Below are 23,296 nucleotides of genomic sequence, written 5' to 3'. Positions count from 1 at the left end.
ATTGAGCTTAATGAGAATTTTTTTTTTCTGTGTATGCTGTGCTTTGCTAGCTTCATTTTGGGTAAGGGATTTAATTTAAAGATCCCGCCAAAAGTGCTGGTAATTTCTGTATTGCATTTGACATCCTGTTGTCAAAACTACTTTGTGATAACTTTCTTTAGAGATTTTCCCATCAAATGGGTATCCATTAGAGGGCTCTCGAGGTTTTGAGATGATCAGCCTTGATAGTGATGACTCCGGAGCCTTGCTTGCTCACATTTTTTTCCCCTTTCTCTTTTTGTTTTACAGAAAAGGTCACGGATTGCCTACAGTGACGAGGTGCGGAATGAGCTCCTAGGGGATGATGGGAATTCCTCAGAGATCCAGGTAGGATGCTAATCAAGAAGCCCTAGTGGGTGGCTGGAGGGTGAAGGAGGTCATTGGCACACTGGGCTTCTCAATCTGCTCCTTAACAGCATTAGTAACAACTCATGTGGAAGTGATACTGTTTAATGCAAAGCTGGGGTCTTAATCAACTTCAAAATGTTTCTTGGAGATCTTACAATTTAACCCTTTACCTTGTGATCGCTGTCTGCTATCTTTTCGTTTTTTTAAAAAAGGGGGGGAATCTTTTCTTCTCTTCTTCTTTATTATTTGGTACTTAAGGAATAACTTGAAACACAATGTTTGCCGACAAAGCCAAGGTCTTCACCTCAAACACATGTAAAAGGAATAAAAAATTACATAATGCAGCTTTGATAAGAATGAAGCATAATTAAATCAACACTGGCAGGCAAAACAAATGAAAATGAGCTTTCAGAATCTGACAGTTTCTCTGTTTCTATGTAGGTTGTCTTCTCTGAATCAGATATTCTTCTCTTGAGTAAAACTGCAAATTATGCTCAAAAGTATACCATTTGAATAGATACAGTATAAAACACTAGTGTTTTAAGGGAAGAACTATATGCCTGTTAATTAATCTTATTATGTTCTGTGTTCATTACACTGTAACCAATGTCCTAGTAGAATTCCCCCCCCCATTATTAAACAAGTATTTTCACAGCTTAACACATTATTGTATCTATATAAAGCTTTAGCTATAGTTTTTTTTTAAAGACCTGTTCCCAGGTTTGTCTACTTTGAGACCTTCCTAGATGAAGAAGTTAATTCAAACTTGACAGAATTAGATTGAAGTTTTAAATGCCTAATAACAAAGAAATGGTGTGTGAAGTTAGAAGAAAGTCTAATATTAAAGAAAGTTTCTTACTGATTTCAATTTGAACTTTCCTTTCATAATGTTTCTAATTCTAAAAACTTGGTAATACTTGAATACATTTGTATGTATTAAATTATTGTTTCTTTTAACATGTGGAGTTAGAGAGCAATGTTCTGTACTTGCCATATGTTGCATAATACATTAAAATTAGCTCGTACACTTAGGATATAGCCTAATTAAGGACCCAGCTACTGCTGATTAAGAACTTTTAAGTTCCATTGTATTGTGACAGAGTTATGCTTCATTCTCCTATTGAAATCATTGGGATTATAAAGCATATAACGTTGACTAGATTGTGGTCCTGCCTTTATAGCCTACAGCTTCTTAATGTGCAATTATTTAATAAGGGTATTGTCCAAACTCCCTATAAGTTTGAAAGATATTCTAAAAGTGGGCATCATTTTCAGACAAAAAACATTGAACATTCAGATACCATGGATAAAGTTCAAACCTCAAAAAAAGAGGTTTAGGCTCCTGGATTCAAATTCTATTGCTTGTTTTCAGATTGCACAGTAAATTACATGTGACACCAGCCTTGAAAGAAAAGTTATGATAAAAACTCTAGTTTAAAACAGAGTTTACTCTTTTGTAGAATAGTTTTTTTACTTTTGTTCTCAACCTTTGAGGTTGAAAACTACTGACTGATACTTTTTACGTATGTCAGCGATATATTTGTAGATTGTATATTTATGAAAGGAGGGAGAAACTAATTGAAATTAATTCAAGAAATATCATTCTGTGGCAGACGTTGGTCAAAATATAAATGCAAGGAAATATTGTTTCTTCATTTTCCTAAATATTGACATTATACATATACCCTAGTTTGCCAAAATTGACAGATTTGTCTTTTTTGGTGCTATTTTTCTAGAAAAAGAGGTGCTGGAACTAACCATGAATGCATCCCTTGTTCTCTTATAATGACAATGGCACCCACCTGAGAGGTGCTGGGACTGAGTTCCGGCAAGTTCCGGCTAAATAAAAGCCCTGGTTGTCTTCCCTCTCAGGGATATTGTGCAAATGTTCTATAATACTTTATTTCTTGTTTCATGTTACTAGTAAGATTATCCATAATGAGGAAGCACAATTCTCAATCTGTATCACTCAGCTGTTTTGGGGCCTAGATTTAGAAAGCCTTATAGCTTTAGCACCCAAAGGATATATGTAAAGTGTGAAGAATTTCAATATGCCCAATCCTCAGATTCATTTCTGTAACAGTAGTGTAGAACACCTTGATTTATATATTAAAAGTTGTGGATCTGTCAAATTCATTTGCTGCTGTTTGACCGTTTAATCAGGTTAAGGTTAAATTGCAGAAATGAAAGTGGTTTGTCCACCACTCTAATCCCCAAATGTAACATAAATCAATACATAAATCACTGAAAAGCAGATGCTGCATAAAAATAACTGTCTTGGGTTTTGGCAAAGTAGGAGTATTGACCTCTTCACACCACCTGATAAATATCTGAATAGAGACTTAGCCAAGAGAGCTAGAAACTTCTAAAGTCAGGGAGCTCTAGATCAGTGTCAGTAATATTAAACATATTCAGTTTTTGAGAATGTGAACTCTGTGTGTAATACATTTAAGCATATGTGATTGTGAGGAATATGTTACCTGTTGATTCACTCTGTCTAGTGGTGTTTCAGAGGTATACTGGTATAACTTTGTTATTCTAGTACGTATACCGAATTGGATATCAAATAATTTGCAAACCACTCTTAGTTGGAAACAATAAAGAATGTGAAATATTTGAAATTCTATATTGTGGCATTTTGGTTCTGTGCTGTTGACAACATTGTCTAAGATGATTTTCATGATTTGTTGCCTACTTTAAGGCAATGGCAGACCCAAGATAGGTATATTAATGTATGTAAAAGCTGCTATTCCCAGTCTGTGCTTTTTCTCTGTAAAAAGAAACATCCTTGATAGGGATAAATGGCTTTGGGCTCACTATATTCTGGATTTAGTTAATTTCTTGGCTTTGTGTTGATTAATTTTCTTCCAATTTAAATCGAGTGAAACATAATCAGATGTAGCACATTTTGCAGTACAAAGGCAGGAGGGAAAAACCGGATGGTTCATAGTTGGGTTATCTTTTCCCTCCAGGAGCACACTTTACTAATTTATAGTAAACAATTAAATGTTGTCCATTACACATCACAGAATGAGAATATATATATAAGCAGTGTAGTATTTTAAGCACTCTAGTATTTTCAGCTGGTCTTTGTAATTATGTCTGCTGCATCCATCAAATCACTTGAAAGGCCCAGTTGCTTCAATGCAGCAATACAGTACCAAGTTGTACCTTCCACTTAATATTTTGCGGTTACTGGAGAGGGTGGTGGGTCTGTTGTTCAGAAAAAGAAGCATATCATTCATTAATAAATTGCTTGCAAAAATATATTGGGTATTCATTTGGTATTTACAAATTCCACAATTTGATATGAAACGCTGTTTTCTTTCTGAAATTAGATTTGTTGGGCTAATGTGAGAAAATTCTTAATTAGACTTTTTCAGTTGGTCTAAAATGAAAAAAAAAAGTACATCAAGGCAGCATATATGCTACCTATAGAACATAAATATTTTGTGGTGATATGGTTACCTAATTTTTGACAACTAAGCTCTGATAATGTAAGATTTGGACTTGCTGTGCATAAAGTGTGTCAAAACTCCAGAAACAGACCAGGGGGTGAAGTTGGTCAATTTAATTCCCCAAGATCTAAAGGAGGTCTGTATCACTTCATATAGCCCTGGCAGAGCAGATCATTACCAGTCACAAATCTGTTCGTTACATGCCGAGAGTTTATAGCAAAATAAATAGACTGTCATCACAAGTTCAGAAAATTGTGTGTTCGACCCACGATAATGTGTAAAGGGCGTTTAATAGAGTTCAGCATTTATTCGTTATCTGTATGCGGGCAGAGACGGCAGTAGCGTTATCAGCTTCTTGGGCGGGGGGGAATTCGGTAGTTCTCCATGTCACGTGACGTGCCTCACAGACGTGCACACACTCTGCGACGCAGTTTTGATTCTACTCACAGCAGAAGGCTTAGCCACAAGAGATTCCACTGGTTCAAACCAGCGTAAACCAGATTTTTTTTTTTAGTCTACAAAGGAACAGATTACCGCTTGTATCAAATTGGAAAAAAGGAGAATCTTTGTTTCAGAAAATATGCTGATTATCATAACCTAAAATGGTGGCTACACACATTTTAATGCTGTTTGAATTTGACAAGCTTTATATAGTACATTTTTAAAATAGCAGTTGCAGAATTTCATCGAGTGCCATCATTGTTAAATGGGGGAAAATCTTTTGTTAATTTGAATGAATTTCTTTCAGTCATCATTTAAAAAAGAAAATCTGTCATTACTTAGCTTAGTTGCAAATTCTATGCAGAGCTTAAATTCAGCCATGCAGCACAAACAAGATAGAACATTTTTTTTTTTGTTTGGGACCTATTGAAAAAACAAATGTGGAGCATTTTAAAACTCTCATTGACTGTGGCAGAGTGTCATGCCCCAAATGGTCTCTATTGCAGAAAAGTAGTTTTAAACTTTGGCCCTTAAAGTATCACAGCCAGCTGAGGAATGGTGACCTCAAGGGTGTGGGGGGTGGGTGGGAATAGTGCTGCGAGAAGTGAGGGGGAAGCAAGAAAGCAAATGAAAGAGTGATTCCTAGCAAAGGGCTTTAAATTTTAGGGCAGGTGGGATGGGGATGGAGAATGCCTGTGTGTTTACTTGATAGCAGGTCCTTGGAAAGCTTCTTTTCTAAAGAGCTATTAACTGCAGCAGCTTGCTTTCCCAGTGATCAGAAGCACCATCTCTTGTTTTCTTTGGCAGCGGTATATCTTTTAGTTTTAGAGTGACACCTAAGGGGGCATCTTCCGTTTCTTCTTTAATTGGAAACTTCCTGACTGTAGAAAAAAAGGTTATCTGTTTAAAATTAGTGCATAAATTGGTGTGGTCAGTGCAAAAGTGGCCACCTTAATTGCCAAAATAAGGTAGCCACAATGAGAGAATATTCACCCTTGTTTAGTAGCAAGCCATCATTCCTTCTGTATTTGTTGCAAATGAATAGGTGTGCTTCTTTGTAGCCCAGCACAACTGGCTAATGTTCTAAATGAAGAATATTTTGAAGTATAACTGACTAGATCAGTTGAAAGGATCCCTGCTACTGTAGCTTTAGGAAAAGTAGGCAACTAAAAGGAGGGAGGGTTAGCAATGATAATAACTTTGGGAGATAAATTCTGTAAAAGATAGTGTAGTCAAAATTATGTTATGTACAGTAATTCTGTACCATTACATTAGTTAATTTGTTCATCCATTCATTTTTAACATAAGTAATAATATGCCATACTAAATTGCATAGGCATATTATTATTTTTAAAAGTAGCTGTGTTAAAGTAGAGCAGGCATTTGCAAGATATACACAATCTAACTGATGCCTCAGTAGCCACTTACTATAGTTATTCTGATCAAGATAATATATGAGAGAAATAAAAAGGCAGGTGTCAGTACTAAAAAATAGAAAAACATTCTGAAAACTTGTATATACAAAATCACTTCAACTGTACTATCTTAGAAGAGAGGAATAGTAAACTTGTTTTCCCCCTTTATGTTATAGACTTCTATGAAGTCATTCCCCTTTATTTCATGATGGTGTCTTAGATGTGGTTTAAAAGAGAATTTCACACTATTCTCTTTGTTTAATGTGACAGTGTGAGAAAGTGATCTTTATTCGTTCAAAAAACTCTGCATGTAGTCTATGTTTAGGTTCTTTTAATGTGTTTGTCTGTGATTTTTAAATGCTAAACATGTAAACAGATAAATTGTCAATGTTAATTCTGTATCCTGTCACACAACTGATCTTTCTTTCCTGCCATTTCTTTCCTTTTTATCTTTTTTTGTGCATTCATGTTGCAGTTGATAAAATTACGTGAAGAGGTGAGTACTTCCTTGCTTTTTGTTGTCTAGCTTTTCCTTTAAAGCTGGTTTTCCAAATCTGAAGTAGATCTTTTTGGTCATTGTTACAGGGAAATAAGTACAAAGCAAAAGATATTGATTACAGTGCTTAAAAATGTTCCAGCACTCTCTTTCGTTCTTTTTATTTTTTCTTTCTTTCTTTCTTTTCTTTTTCCTCCTATAATAACTATACACTTACATGGGAATCCCTAGATCAAACCTTTAAAATTAACATTCTTTGATAGCACAGAGAAAGGGGATAATTTATAGACACTGGAAAAAAGAAGGAAAACTACTATTTGATCTCTATTAGAATACCATGATCTAATCAGATCCTGTAATGATATCTGCATCACACAATCTTTGATGGAGTAAATACCTTTATATCCCAGCATTACTATAGAAGGTACCGTGTTAGGGGTGGGGGGAAATCTCTGCTTGAAGCAGACACCAGCAATACAGCAGTATGTATACCTGCCGGCATACCAAACAGTATGAAAATACTGCATGCATGTTGAAAATAGAAGCCAGGTAGATGTACACTCAGTCGTGTCTCAGTATTTATTATTTATTTGTGCATATGCTGTAGAGAATGCAGATCAGAGTTCCTTTTGCTTGCACCCTATGAAATGACCTGAAGTGGCAGCAAATACGTCTAAGCAGATATGAAAAGCACCTGATGGTCATTTCCTGACAGCCACTAGCATATTTTTTTTTTAAGGTTCCCCCTCAGTCTTATTTTATAGTACAGCAAATGCTTACACTATTATTTTTGTTTTAAAAAATCAAATTACTTTCTCTTAGAGGTTTGGTATAGTAAACGTTGCTAGGGAACCAGTTTTCTTAGGTGGCTGTGTAGTGACACCTCAGATTTTCTAGCAGCGAAAGAGTGAACACAGCAAACTCCGCTTGTTTAGTCTTGCGGTTGGTGGATGACACTGTTGATACAATCTAAATGTGTTTAATTCAAAAGAGGTCAGAAGCAAGGGACACTTTCAAGTGCTGATGCTCATACTTGGAGAGAACGCAAGCAAATGTAACACAAGCAAAATTCAGGGGAATTCTTGGTCTAAAGATTTTCTTATTAGATTAAGATTATTTGATCAATCATTCACTTTTCATTCCTGATTGCTATACAACTTGCAGTATAGAGGTTTGATGTGATGACGAAAGTATGCAGCCGAACAAGCATGTCTTTGCGTTCTTTTCTAACTTCTTCTTATTAATGTAAGCATCATCAGTGTACATAGTGCTTTGCAGAATAACATAAGCAAAAGACAGGCTTCTGCCCTGAGGAACTTACAGTTAAAATTTTCATGGAGAGAGAAAGGAAGGAAGGAAGGGAAAAGATAGCAAAGGCAGAGAAAGGAGAGGTATGGTAATAGGAAATATATGGATACTTAAATCACATACTTGGGTTTTATTTCAGCTCTGGAATAGTCCATAGACCATAGTAATTGTACAGTTCTAATTTTTTTAAAAAAAAACTTAACATGGTAAACAAGCATATGAATGTCATGATTTCTTACCTGGCCATTTCAGACTACATACATTCAGAAGACATACATTCTATAAATACAAAGCTAAACTTTTTCCTGAGTATGTATGCATATTTTTTAATAGTATATAATTATAAGTTGTGATATAAAGCAATCATGGAAATATATGTGACAAGGCTAATTGTAAACGGAAAATCAAGGTTTATTAATAGATCTTATAATTAAAGTGGTTAATTAGATATAGACAAAAATCCATTTTAAATTTTAGCAGACTCAAGGGGGGAAAGTGGCTTTTACTGAATACCTGGACTACTTTTTTGTCAGTTTTTAAAAATGCCTGTCAATGACATGTATTCTGGATTGTATTTCCTTGCTGTTGGCTCACTTTGTAAGTCCTATCATTTTGTCATTTTCTTGCTACATAATATTTTGGGGAGCATATTAAATGCATAGCTAATAAAGGGAGTGGAAGTCAAGATCAAAGAGTAGAATGGGAAATGCAGTGCAAGCTTCACTACTGCAATTTCTAGTTACCATATTAGCTGTAGGATAAGCTGTAAAAGGAGTGGTGTTTTATATAGAGTATAAAATGCACATTAAAGCCCAAATGATGGCTATTGCAGTGATTCACCAAGGTTCTAAACTAGTCAAATAGTAAAACATCAAGGCTTTCCCAATTACAGTTCTCCTAAGGAGGTATGATCTTAAAAGCAATTGTGATTTTTCCCATACTGTTTGTTAATAAAATGTACAGTTCCTCTCATTACAAAGCTGTGTTCCAGCACAGATGTCTTAGGCAGAATTCTATGGAGGCTGTGCTGCTCTGTTTTCTTTTAGTTTCTGAGATCTCAGTTTGAATCCAGCCCACATGGAACGACTAAATCTCTAGCTGTAGCTTGCCACTTTGCAAAACTTCCATCTGTAACTCCATGGAGAAGCTCTTTGTGAAGCTAAAAGACAGCCTGAGTCACCTCGCACTACTTCATATACAAAAGGCAGGGGGATAGGGTGGGGAAATGAATTTGGCGGGGGGGGGGTTGTAGTGGAAGTGTTGAAAGCACCAGCCGCTGATGTTAGGTCATTGCTTTTCGTGACCGAAGGAACAATATTTCTCCGAAACGGAAAAGTAAATAACACAACCACTTACAGGGGGGGAAGGAGGTTTACTGTAGAATGACTTGAGTGAAAAGGACCTGAAATCAGTAGTACGGAACAGCATAGTCTAATGAAATCCTTCCGTGCTGTGCTTTGGAGAAGCAGGGCATCTGATTGCTAACAGGAAAGCTAACCTGAACTTTGGATGTTCTATGATGGTTTTTAAATTCAGTTTTGTCAATTGTGATCTTGGTAACGACAGATGCCATTTAGTAGTTGTGCTTGTGTAGTCTTGGGCAATTTTTTTATTTTAAAAAACCAATTTTTAGTTTTAAAACATTTTAAAGTGATTTCTCTGTGGCTGAACTGGCTTTTTAATGGTATGATTATTTGCGCTGAGTCCATAAGATCTGTGTCTACAAAATGCATGATTTTAAAGTCACAGGAGTAGTGGAGTTTTTGTTTTCTGTTTTTTTTTAGTTCTCTTCTCCACCATACTCCCACCCCCGCTGACCCAGCAATCTTCTTATTGGTTCTAATGAAAGAAAGATGTCCAACTTTTTATTAGGCCAATAAGACTCAACATTTTGTGCAAGCTGAGATGATCAGCTTAATCTGATATTTTTCTTTATGCAATATTATTTTCTTATATAAGAAATGTTATTTGACTTGCTTTCAAAGAAGTTTTTATACTTCTATTGTTCTAAAATATAGGGATCCGGCCGTTATGAAATGTTCTTTTTCTTTTAAGTTATTTAATAACTAGTACTAATGATTTAAAATTGTTCTTTGGTCTTATCACACACATCCTGTAACTTACATTATAGAATGTTATTTTTTAAAATTCTTTCTGCTCTTCCCTTTGTGCCATGACTGTTCCCCCTCCTCTTCCAAATATAGAAGGATTTTTATTTTTTTTTGCATTTTACTCTTAACCTATTCACTGTGTATTAGACGACTCTATTAATTATTATAGACTGTTATTGCAGCTTTCCTGACCTTCACATTGGGTTCTATCTGTGCTGATCTAAATGCATTGTTTTAATGATTTCTAAAAAAAATTAAAAAAATTCAAGGAAAGCTTTGATGTGGCTTTAGCTGCCTCCATCGTCTGGCCGCATCTCAGAGATGTGTCACCTGTGCCGGGAGGGAATAGGGAAATCACGTTTTGAATGGTAATGATAACATACTAATCACTTCCTTTCTTTGAAGATAGAAGCGAGATATTCTGTCAGCATCCCTGGCTGCTAGAGCTTGGAGGCACTGGTCTAGGTGTATTAGCTTAAGTGTGCATGTCAATACAGCTTGCATCTCCCAAGATCCATAGGGGCTCATTAGAGCAAGGTAGATCATTTCGGCAGACAGCCACTCAGATAATATGGATGGCACCTACTTTTTAATATTATTATTAGAAAGCATTTCTTCAATTTTTAAATGACATCTGTCAACAAGACAAAGTTCCAGGAGTTGTTTTTTGACATGCATCCAAACTGGGTTGTTTTTCAGGGTGAAAAGGAGGCGGTGGGAACATGTGTGCTTGTGTTTAGTTTCTGTATTTTGACAGCTTGATTAGAAGTATAAGTTCAGTATTTCAAAAGTAATTTGAAGAGATCAACATGCAGAAGGAAAATCAGTACAAATGATTTTTTTTCCAGTTCTTATCACAGGTCATGGTGACATAATTATGCAGTACAATATATTTCTTTAAACTTAGTGTGTTGAAATGTGTGCTTATACACTGTGTAGTATTCTACTTAAAATCTTGGATCTGTATTGCATCAATATTTTGGTCCTAGTCTTCAAATGAATGTGACAGAATTATATCTTTATATAGCACTTTTAGCATAATACCATATGCTGCTAACAATAAAAGTATTAACATTTACCACCTGCAAAACCTGGGATGTGCCCTAATAAATTGTTCTAGGGAAACAACTGTGCTTGCTTATGGCAAAATTAGAGGATCCATGTATTAAAATACCTTTTATATGTTCTCCATATTATTGTCATTGATGGGTCGTATAATATCAATGAATCATTTACTTTGTATTATCCAAATGCCTAGGTATAAATAATTTGAATGATCACGTATCCAGCTTCCTAAAGTGCTTTTCTTGAGCTATTTCTTTACTGTAAAAGTAAAAATAGAGAGAAGATACTGTATGTGTAGTTGTGTGTGTGTGGGGGGGGGGGGAATACTGTCGACGGATGCCTGATTTTTCATTCCCGTTTTCTTTTTCAGAGGGCGCATCTGCTCGATAACACAGAGAGGCTGGAAAGGTCATCTCGGAGACTAGAGGCTGGATACCAAATAGCAGTGGAAACTGGTAAGAATTCTGAGAGTGAGCAAATTGTCTTGCTTATGCACAGCAGTCTTCACAACACATGACATTTCAGGGAAACTTCAAAGGCGAAGCAGAGACAGCAGCCCGAGATGTGGTTTACATATTGGGGAGACAATTGGGAGCTTATTTGCGCTTATCTTTTTTCAAGTTAAAAGGCATGACATCTACTGAAAACAGTTCCTGAGGTTTAAAAGTATACATCTGAAAAGGGATGGAATACTTTGTCTAAATTCTACATTTGTCTTAATATGCAGTTACATGTAGTCAGTTTACCCACCCGCAATGATTGGTAACACACACTGTAGACTCCAGTTGTTTTGCTCCTTTTGCTTTTAGTTGTGTACCTAAAATTAACATTTTAATAAATTTATAATTTATATTAGCTAAAGACAGCCTCTGAATTTTATACGGTTTCCTGTTCAACCTTTTGCATAACCAGTTTTCCCAGTCATGATTCTGCTGCTTTTCTGCAATGGAACTACATAGAAACTGTAGCAAATGAATAGGAAACGAGTTCAGCCCTGAAAAGTTTGATTATTATTGATAACTCAGTCAGTACTTTTGAACATGTATTTTATGTTTCAGAGGAAACACAGCTGTCAAATTTCCAGTATCTTTATATGGAAAAGTTTCCCCAAAGTCTTGTAGCATTTCCTGTATTATGTACTTAAACGTGAAGCAAATGCTGGGATACAAAGAGACCAACTTAACTTTTATTCAAATCTTCAAGCTATGACCCGGCAAGCAAGCTCTAACAAAGTGAACAGAGACTTATAGCACCTGCCAGACATGTTGAACACACCTGGTGTTATACCATCCCAGAGAGGTTTATATAACACTTTAGAGATCAGCATTAACTGTGGTGCCTTTTCATTATAGACTTGGTGCAAAATTACTGTGTTCTTTGACAACAATACAACCTGTTTCCTTCTCACTTTTTCATAGGAAATTACAAAGGGTCTCTGATAAAGTGCTTTCTTTCACCTCCCCCATGTGTACACTTGCTTCCAGTGTCTACCATACCTGTATCCAGAGCTGGCCCAACGTTAGGCAGGGTGAGGCCACTGCTTCAAGTGGTAATAGCCTGCCAGGTGAAATGTCTATTGGGGCCATGCCTGCCCTGCCAGCCACACTATCTGTGCCACTACCAGTGGTGCCGATTTTGGGCAAGATCACTTCCATTTTGAGTGAGATCTTTCCCCAAATCGGTGCGCTGTTGCCCAAAATCGGCACCGATGGCAGTGCTGCTTCTCAACCAGCGGTGGGTGTGACAGATCACTTGGAGATAGCAGATGGCTGTACCACATACCAGATGCATATGCATTCCTTCTGGATTATGGTATGACATATGTTCGTAACACTTTCAGTAGCCAGATTTTAGACAACGTGAGTCTCTGTGTTGCAAAGTTCACCATTCTGCCAGTTAAAGCACTTGGACTTTCAAAAAAACTTTTGACACCTCACCAAAGACAAATTTATAGTGCTACCAGACTTGAAATGCAGTGTATAATTCTGTTTTCCTCACCCCAGAAAAGATAAATTCAGAACAAACAAAAGAATGCACTGCTTCAGACAGCACTGTGGAATTCACTGCTACAACAGGCAGTGATGGCCATCAACCTGGGTGGCTTTAAAAGATGATTGGGTAAATTCATGAAGGGTAAGGCTATCAGTGGCTACTAGCCATGATAGCAATGTTCTGCCTCCACTGTCAGAGGCAGTACCCCTCTGAAAACCAGTTGCTAGTAATCGCAAGTGAGATGAGTGCTGTTGATCTCAGGTTCTTCTCGTGGCTTCAGTGCCCATGTGGTTGGCCACTGTGAAAACAGGAACCTGAAACAGATGGGTCTTTGGCCTGATCCAGCCTGCTGCTAAGTTCTTAGCATTATAAAACTATCAGGCCTGAAGTTTGACAACCATCGAATACATTGTTAAATAAGTAGCCGAAACATAAGTAAAACAACAGACACTTATTGCAAAGACCTATTTACCTAGCTGGGAAAGTGTATTGGAACCAATATGCTGTTGATTGCATCCAGAAAGTGAAGGTAATGTGTGCCTGCCATATCTCAACAGGAATGTTACTCCGCAGAACAGAATGGCCGCACTAACAGCCCTGCTCTGAGTTACTGCAGAGCAGGCTTATGAGATATTTGGAGCTTGCCGCAGGAACCTTTTCTCAAACCACAGTGATGCCCATGGAAAACTCTTAAGCAAAATCTGAGTTCATCAGCATTCTCCCTCCCTGCGGTTTCCAGGAGCTGCTATTCAGAAGCATACTGGGTACAACAGCAGAAGTAGAACATAGTCATCAGGATTAGCAGATATTGCTAGCCTTACCCTTCATGTACTTGTCTAAATGCACGTTAAAGGCATCCAAGTTTCAGAAAACCATTTTCATGCCAGATTTGTAAACTGCACTGATATGCAGAATGGTGCTGGCAAATTCTTAGTTAATGTTTGCTAATTCCGCATAGCATTATATGTATTTTTTTTTACTTAAAAAAATCTACAATGCATGACTTCTACCTACAAAATCTCATAACACAAGAAACCAATTAGTCTCTGAAGTGCCAGAGCATTCTTTGTCTGTGATGGGAGCATTGTTTCCGTGTGCACAGATTCCAGTAGAAATAGGCATCTCAAGATGTCTGTTGCATTATCATGTTTTAATAGAAAACCTCGATGATAAAAGGATGCAAAGGTCAGCAAGTTCAAACATCCACAGCTGGCTATGTTCTTAAGGCAAGATCCTCAACACATTAACCTCCACAGATTAAGGCTGCAGTCCTAAACACCCTTGTAAGGGGTTGAGTCTCAATGCACAGAGTGGGACCTACTTCCAGGTAAACATGCTTGGGATTTTGCAATAAGGAGTATAGCTGTGCTAAGATTTGGAAAGTACAGCAGCTGAAGCTTTGTCAAAGCTTGTTTGTTGCACTTATTAATATCAATAGGACCGCTGTAGAATAGATAGTTTCTGGTTACTGCTGGAATTTTTCTTAGTAAGAATGGATGAGCAGCCCACAATCTGGTTCCTAGTATTCCAGCAGAGGTGGCCTCTCGCATCCCCAAATCCTGCCAGAGCGGGTAACAAAAGGACTCTCTTTGCCCTATGTGGAGTGGGAAGAGAAGGAAAAGGCAAAGCAACTTGGTGAGCTGTTCACTGTTTAGCTCCCAGTATTCCAACTGAGGTGGCCTTTACTCCCTCGACTGCCACCACAGGGCTTCTCAAGAACCCTCTTGAGGCAAGTCTCAGCACACCCATTTTGGGCTTGTCTTTGCTGTTTTATTATATAGTTTTAAATTTTTTATGTAAGCTGCTTTGTGAGGTGAGTTCAAAAAGCGGTACTTAGTTATCATGTATAAATAGCAGCATGTCTGTGGAAGCCTCTGTATGAGAGAACTCATTATTTGAAATATTAAGAAAATGCCTCTTGCGTTAGTTAGCTCCATTACAAGCTAACATTTCTTGTGGTACAATAGGATTTGAGCTTTGGATGTTAAGGTTCTTTCCCAGTCTCTCATGCCAACATTAGAGAACACCAAAGCAACAACACATGGGCAATTATGTTTCTTTAAGTTTAAGTATTTGTGCATTTGGCTTCTGACTCTGAGGGAGTAGAGAAGTGCCCACAGCATGCTCTGAAAAATCCAAGTGTGCTCACAGGCCCTAAAGATGGACAACCCTTGTTATATCCTATGTGTCCTACTGATAAGCTGTTGGAGCAGAGGAAAGGCAATTTTTTAATGCACTGTCTATAACTGGTCAGTGTATGTCATTAGTAATGTAGTAATATTTAAACAATGCCATTAACTAAATATAAAATTTGGAAAGAAATCCTCAGTACTTAGCTATACCCTTTTCAAGTGGGACTTAATTGGGAAGCTTGGTGAAAGATATTATTAACACGGGGAAGGGTGAACCAAGCCATTTTGCAAGCTGTTCATATTGTGTTGACTTTCACAGTGTTTGCTAATGAGGGCTCAAACATTATGGCATTCTAATAGTAGTTACATATCTGAGCCTGCATTTTCAGAAGGTTGTTAAGGCCGCTTAAACTTCCATATACTTCCTGTTCAGCTTAACACACTGCAACACAATTTGGGTATTGAAAATCTGGGCCCATATTTCAATTGCCTAGTGCTTGGAAGCTGCTCCTATATTTGCACTTAATTCCTGTTTGATTCATCTGTAATGAATTATTCATGCATGCATGTGTGAATACTATATAGGAAGCATTTCATTAGTGAAACGGGACCTCTGAGATTGGGGTACATTCTGATATTTCTTCCTTGGGTATTTCTTTGATATGCCAAAGAAGGGATATCTCTGCTAAAATCTTAATCCAAATTTTTTGCATGGAGAACAGTTGTTAGGCAGCAGCCAGACACTGTCAGTTTTTTAAAAATGTTCTATTTCCCATTCTAGGTTAGATATTTACTGCTCGTACCCATGTTTCTCTGCTACTGTTTTATTTTAAAGCCGGTTTGTTTCAGAAATGCATATTGTCAAGTTCTAGATGGCATTTGTCAGCTTCCTTTTAATCCATAGCAGCACAATATGAGAGGGGTATAAGTGGTACCTTTCTCTTTTTTTGCCTTCTCATGTAATAAGAAAAGTAGAATAACACTTTCATTTTTTTTATTTAAAAAACCCCAGCCTATTTGGTAGGGGCAATTTAGACTGCTATCCTCTATTCATTTGCTTAACTGGGAGAAACCCTATTGAGCTCAATAAGACTCACTTTTGAGTAGTTACAAATGGGATTATGCTACGAGTTTCTTTTACTTATTAATCTATGGGCACTTACAGACTGTCAAAATTTTCAAGTGGGATCACATTGCAGGCAATGACCAATTTAGGCATGTCCGAATGACATGCAATTGTGCACACGCATATGGCACCGAACCCAGAAATAGTCCCAAAACATCATAAAGACGTCATGAAAGGGAGCAGAGTAGAGTCAGTGTGGGCTTATGCACATTCCACCAACATGTGCTGGGCTCTGGAACAGAACTCTCACGCAGAACAAGGACTGTCTGTACTGGCAAACTCTGGATTGCACAATTACAGTTGGTTAGGAGACCTTGTGCAACAACTCTGCTTCCTCCAAAGAGCTGGTATTTAGCAGTAAGGTAATTGACAGGGAAATGCATTAGAAAGTGAGGGTTAACATTTCCTTGACGCAACATGGTCTTAACCAGCCCACAGATGAATAAGAGTTTAACTTTCCTTTCTTCTATTTTTTGAGAAGGGAGCACCTTCAGTGTTTTAGTTAGTAGGCATTGGCTCATATTTTTGTTCCTTTGGAATCTCTACTTTCCTTCTCCTTTGCTTATGGCATAGTGGGGGTACTTTAAGAAGTTTAAAGCTTGTGAAGAAGAAGAAGAAGAGTTTGGATTTGATATCCCGCCTTTCACTCCCCTTCAGGAGTCTCAAAGCGGCTAACATTCTCCTTTCCCTTCCTCCCCCACAACAAACACTCTGTGAGGTGAGTGAGGCTGAGAGACTTCAAGTGTGACTGGCCCAAGGTCACCCAGCAGCTGCATGTGGAGGAGCGGAGACGCGAACCCGGTTACCCAGATTACGTGACTACCACTCTTAACCACTACACCACACTGGCTCCCTGAGAGTGGGAAAACATTGCTCTACTCACAGAGGTGCCTCCAATTTGGCAATTGTTCCCGCTCACTACCTGCAGTTTTCTGGAACGTCCCCAAAAGCGTATCTGGATATTTGGGGAAAGTTCAGGGGGTTGCAGTGGCAAGGAGAGGTGGGATACTTTGGTTATGCAAACAACCTTACAACTTCCTCTTGGGCTAACAGTTTCTGCAACTGTTTTAACACACATTTTCTTCTGCAAATACACACCAAACTTGCCCCTCAAGTGCTCATATATGTCTGGACTTCAGCAAAGGAATTTAATTATTACATTTTGGATTACTAAATGCTTGTCATGCATATTCCTCCATGGAGAAAATATCCTAAGAAATAATTTGAAATAGCAAGGGAAAACATTGCAATCATCAGACTTAAAAAGTCAACTTTTAAAATGTTTATTTGTTAATAGTAGCTCTCTATTACAGTAGTTTAAAGTGTGTGATACAATGGGCACATTTGCACAGAACACTAGTCATGTTTTAACTTTATGTGCACAAGCCTCAGGCTTGCATACTCTCCTCCCATGCAGCTGTAATAAGGAGGAGGAAAAAGTCAGGTGCATTTTCAGCTTATTTTATTTTAGCCAGTTCCTGGGTTGTCATCATTTTCAACCATGATCCTGGTTGATACAAGACGAGAAACCAAAAATCAATTGAAGTGCTGCTGAATCCTAGTTCATTCTTCCTGGCCCCATGGGATGGGGGTAGAACAGGCAGGGGAGGACCAAAGAAGTCCGGGCTTTGCATAGGCCCAATTTGCTGTGGGCATAGCACTATGGTATGCCTTAGTCTTACGTGCAAATGCTGTAAATAGTACTTTGGGCATATTTGATCTATAAGTTGGCTGTTGGAACATCTAAAGAATTTTGTTAGGATTATTGATACTGAATCCTTAAAAATATAGTTTTTTGGAATACCAGCCTGAATTTACAACTCTGAATTCTTTTGGTACACCAGAGAGGAAAGATCTGGTTATCTTTTTGAAACGTTCATAGCACATCTTGTGATATGTTTTGTATTTGGTTTGATCAACTTTTGAGATTGAAATTTGGGACATATTTATCCATTCTTTGGCATTTGTATGACAGAAAAAGATAGTGAGCAGTCAAAGCAGGTAGTAGAATACAACATTCCAATTTACTTTCTGATACCAAACTCATGACCCTGTTGGATTGCACTTTACTTTCTTGAAAAAAGGAATCGGCTTCAGATTTTCTTTTGAGTCAGACTTTTAATATTGAGGAATTCTTCTTTTACTTGGTGTTTATGTATTTTCTTAGGTGAGTACACAGAACATTCACAGCATGAGTTCTTGTTGGACTAGGACTTTGTGTACCACTTAGATCAAGTGGAAAACTTGACTGGCTTAGGTTAGTGGGGGGAAATACGTTTTGCTTTTTTGTTCTTCATGTTTGAAGCCTTTAACCTCTATTTCCTGTTGGGCTAACAATGTTTTCCTCCATTTGCACAAAAGAACAAAGTTTAGCATTAAAAAATTATTTGTATAGGAACACATTCTCTTCCAAGTGAAGCCTGGTTCAAAAGCATTCTTGTGTCATGGTGGATCATCATTCAAGTACTGTACTTTGTTATGCTTTTGCATTTGGAGACTCGAAGATCTCAAGTTATACTTACTTGTGTACCTAATGAATAAAGAACAATGAAAAAACCCTCCTGTCTCTGAGCTGCACAAGAAAATTGATGTTTGAGAATAATATAGCCTTGATGGAACATATTAGAGTGTTTCTGGTCACGTCTCCCTTGTTTTTCCTGGTATAATCTTGTCTATCTAGTGCAGATACAGTGGTACCTCGGGTTACATACGCTTCAGGTTACATACACTTCAGGTTACACACTCTGCTAACCCAGAAATAGTGCTTCAGGTTAAGAACAGAAATAGTGCTTCAGGATAAGAACAGAAATCGGGTTCCGGCGGCGCGGCGGCAGCAGGAGGCCCCATTAGCTAAAGTGATGCTTCAGGTTGAGAACAGTTTCAGGTTAAGAACGGACCTCCGGAACCAATTAAGTACTTAAGCTGAGGTACCACTGTATTTGATTTTATAGTAATAGTTGAAATGAACCATCATCTAGACATGCACATACCATCCTGTGTACAACCATGTTTTTTTCTGAAAGTGATACAGAAGGATTTGTTTCACAAGCTTCTTCACAGGGCTGCAGGGCTATTCTCTCTTCCCACCTCCCCACCTCCTAAAAATACCCCTTTAAATCAAACCTCTCACACCAAATCTCCACACTAATTCTTAAACTTGCGAAAGTGCAAGGGAAGTTTGTAGGCAAGAAAGAACATCAATAAAGAATGAATAAAATGGATTCCTGCTGGATCTTGCCAAGGGCCATGTGGTACAATTTGCAATTTCTGTTATGATAGCAATATCCATCCCCTGCTGTTTGCTTTCCTTCCAAAAACTGCCATGCAGTTTCTGGGCATGGAGGTCATATTTACCTATCAGTACCCATTAATATGTCTACTATAAATTTGTGCAATCCCACTTTTTAAAAAAGAATCTCAGTCCATGGCAATGACCACATATTGTGCCATGATTTCCTACCTCTGAGAAAATCTCTGGGAAGTCATGCATGTGCCTATGGTGACCAAGAGATTAAGATCTAGCCACTTCCATTAATGTGGTTCCAACTACCACTTGAAGATGGCTATCACAATATTTGTTTAGTGTATTAAAACCAAAAGAAGGGTTTTCAAATATTTCCAATTCCTGTAGTTGTAAACATCTTAAGGTTAATGTTTCTTTAAACTATGCATATTTTATGGGTATTTTCCGGAGAATAAAGAACTGTCCCACATATTTAACCACCTAGGACAGGGTTGGGGGTGTTTTTAGCCCAAATACTACATTCCATCATGGCAGTGGTTCCCAATTAGCTAAATACTACAGACCCCCTGTTTCTCAAAAGCCAAGACATGGACCTCCTACTCTTGATATCTCTGTGGTGGTTTTTGTTATGTGAATGATGCCACCGTACCCTCCAACATGTCCCAACGCAAAACCAGGATATGCCTCTTCCTGCACAAGTCACGTGACCCATGAGACATTATGGCACCCCAAAATGAATGTTTTTGGGTGCCAAGATCTCAGGCATTTTTGGGCACCATGCTGTCATATGAGAACATGCCCCCGAAACGGGGTGTGTGCCACAGACCCCCTGAGTGGGTTGTTCATATCCCCTGGGGTCCACAGACCACCAATTGCAAATCAGTGCATCATGAGCATCAAGAATTGATCAGTGCATCAAGAATTGATGCTTTTGAATTATGGTGCTGGAGGAGACTCTTGAGAGTCCCATGTACTGCAAGAAGATCAAACGTATCCATTCTTAAGGAAATCAGCTCCGCGAGCTCACTGGAAGGACAGATCGTGAAGCTGAGGCTCCAATACTTTGGCCACCTCATGAGAAGAGAAGACTCCCTGGAAAAGACCCTGATGTTGGGAAAGATGGAGGGCACAAGAGAAGGGGACGACAGAGGACGAGATGGTTGGACAGTGTTCTCGAAGCTACAAACATGAGTCTGACCATACTGTGGGAGGCAGTGGAAGACAGGAGTGCCTGGCGTGCTCTGGTCCATGGGGTCACGAAGAGTTGGACACGACTAAATGACTAAACAACAAAGCATCATGAGCAGCCTTCCAAGGTCTGCATGCCAATGGTGTACAGGGCCAGAGGCAAGTGGACAGAGCAATGGATGTGACTCTTTCTTTGTACAGTAGTCAACATTCCAGCAACGCAAAAGCCAGAGGCTTTTAAACATCCACAACTGGAGGGAACAGGACCAGTGAAGGACTTGAGATGCCTCAAGGGCTGCATGTGATTCCCCAGGTCTGAAGTTATCCACTCGCGTTGTAAAGTTTGATATAAAGGAACTTGATTCTGCTGAAGCGAAGTAGCATTCAGTCAGGTCACTACCTGGATGGAACACATCTTGGAATCCTATATTCCTGTCCTTGAGTTTCATAATGGAAGGAAGGAAGGAAGGAAGGAAGGAAGGAAGGAAGGAAGGAAGGATATAAATCAAACAAACAGGCATGGCAGTAAAACCAGGTTTATCTCCAAATATATACAACATGGAGCTGTAGACAATCCTGGCTCTATGATGAACCTATATGAAATATAAAATACATGTTTCCAAATTGCAGTTTAGAAAGTATATCTCTAGCTTAGTAATAATAAGCTTCCTTTAAAAACTGTTAGAAAATAGACCCAACATAGTATTTTGACTTTTGCACCTTCTATTATTTTTGTATCATATGAAAATCCAGTGTTTTTAAAAGATCTCTGAAGATTAAATGTGCCCTCTTTTTACCTATGTCACATTTATGTATGGATACAAAATAAGCACTAGTATCCAGAATTGTTGACCCTTGAGATCTAATATTGACCTCAGTCAGTATTAACTTTTCAGATCGATAAATGCTGTTATTGACCTCAAAGGAAGTCAATACTGCTTGTTAATTTGCAAAGTATAACTGCAACAAAATGCTACACATTTTGTTCTTCATTATCACCCTATTTATATCTGTTTTTAACATCATCTTTTTCACCTCCTAGAAAGTGTAATGTCAAAACATTTCAATTCCAGTTACAATAAGGGTTGAAGAGAGATTTGTATTGCATAATATGGAACAAGAGAAGAGAACATGTTTACCTTAGCATGAAAATAATACCAGTTCTATAGCACTGTGGTGTTTTCCCTTTTTAAGGGGAGTTCGGTTACTTTTTCTCTGATACAATTTAGAACAAAGTATATTTCAGCTGCCAAAACACACACTTCTTCATAAAACTATAATGGCTGAGTGAGCTAATCCTGAACTAACTGGAAACAATTCTTTAAATCATTATTGAACAGTAGATTTTTATCTGTTTAGATAACAATGGCAGGTGTGTAAATGAAGATGTTACTATACAGAAGTTTGAAGGGAATGTTGTGATTCAAATTGTATTTAATTGCAATATCTTAGGTTGGTTTTAGTGCTCTGTCTAGTTTTGTTACATGCAAACATAAATGTTAAATCATGCATGTCTTGATGTATGTTAAATTTTATTCCAGTATTCAAATGCCCAAACAACATTATTTCACATTTATCAGTTTGCTATTTCAATTCTAAATTCTGATAAATGATTTATAGGCTGATACTAAAGTCAGCTACTTGGAAGCAAACGCTGTCAATTTCAGTGAGAGTTGTTTTCAAAAGTGCTAATTTCTAGATAGATATAATCTTAATCCCACTTCCTGTTTGATAGACTCTAACTGGCACACAAGACAAACAAAAATGATTCCACTTTATAAAGTAATAAACTTGTGTGAAGGGTCTTGGGGGAACAGACTTTGCTTTTATACAATCTTCCTTTCATCTGTTAACATGACACTAAGAAAGCTCAAACATTGTGTTGTTAAATTCCACCATGTAGGTTGGTTTTTCATAGCTACTGATTTCTTACACCAACCTCTTTAGCGAACAAGCAGATGCAAAAGGCAGGAAATGATTATTGCTCTTGGACCGGGTTGAGAAAGGGGAGCAAGCTCATCCCTACCCATTAGTTCCAGACACTTTACAGAAGCCAAACAAGGGTAATCTTAGGAGGCCTGGTACCAAATTCTGCTTCTCCATACTCCTGCCCAGCTTTCTGCTTGGCACATTTGACAAGCTGGGATGGAGAGTTGGGTGAGGTCAGAAACTGGAATGCTTAATGAAGTGGGGAGTGGGAGAATCATCACTAGGGTTTTAGCTCTGTAATTCTTCAACTTTTTTGGCTGATTGAACACTCACTAACATCTTATCCCAGCTTGCTTGCTGTATTGCCACTCCCACCATGGACACTGTATTCGTATTGTGAAAAAGTACCTGGTGGCCTTAGAACCAATTTTGGTGTCTATAAAATGCAGGACATCCAACTACTATCTCTATGCTGGATGCGATAAATGTAGAAACCAGTTGTGATCAAGACTGCCTTGTCGTCTTTATGGCCCATCAATAATATTGTACTGCAATGGCGGCAAATATGGTACAGCAGACACCTAAATATCTAGGCTTCCATATTCTGTAATAGGGAAATTTTTCTTTAACTTTTACAGGGTTGGCTATATAAATGCAGATGAAAAACAGAGAAAGGATGGTAAAGCAAAGCATTTCCTGTTGATGAACAGGTTTCTTCTTTTGAAGGTCACCTGGTCCAAGAAGGAAGGAAAAATATACCTTTGACAACAATCATCCCCACCCCCAGTCTCTTCATGCTAAGTTGAACAATCTATTCAACTTTTTGAGATAGAGGAGCAAAGCTACATGGCTTCCATTACACTTTCTATATCTTAAAGTGATTGAAATAATTTGTTTTCAGTCTGAAACTAATTAGCATTCAAGGTCAGGCTTACACCACTTTAATTTATTGCCTAAGTACATTTGTACTTTTCATTGCTGCTTCAAGAAGATCCTTGTTGGAA

At 37.9% G+C, this 23,296-nt stretch overlaps 1 protein-coding gene across 4 annotated transcripts in view; it reads left to right on the top strand.

Annotated features, from left to right (window-relative positions):
- VTI1A (vesicle transport through interaction with t-SNAREs 1A) overlaps window positions 1-23,296 on the top strand; it is a 236,113-nt gene that overhangs the window by 43,913 nt on the left and 168,904 nt on the right. For 2 of the 4 annotated variants that reach the window (XM_083505033.1, XM_083505031.1), the window contains exons 4-6: window positions 289-366; window positions 6,177-6,197; window positions 11,052-11,136. In XM_083505033.1, the coding sequence (XP_083361159.1) occupies window positions 289-366; window positions 6,177-6,197; window positions 11,052-11,136 (184 nt within the window). The remainder of the gene's footprint in view (window positions 1-288; window positions 367-6,176; window positions 6,198-11,051; window positions 11,137-23,296) is intronic. The other 2 variants (XM_083505034.1, XM_083505032.1) reach the window with 1 other exon arrangement.

Source organism: Podarcis liolepis (assembly GCF_965112155.1).
Source record: "Podarcis liolepis genome assembly, chromosome: 5".
In the NCBI taxonomy this organism is placed as follows: domain Eukaryota; kingdom Metazoa; phylum Chordata; class Lepidosauria; order Squamata; family Lacertidae; genus Podarcis; species Podarcis liolepis.
This window is presented reverse-complemented; position numbering and strand designations above follow the sequence as displayed.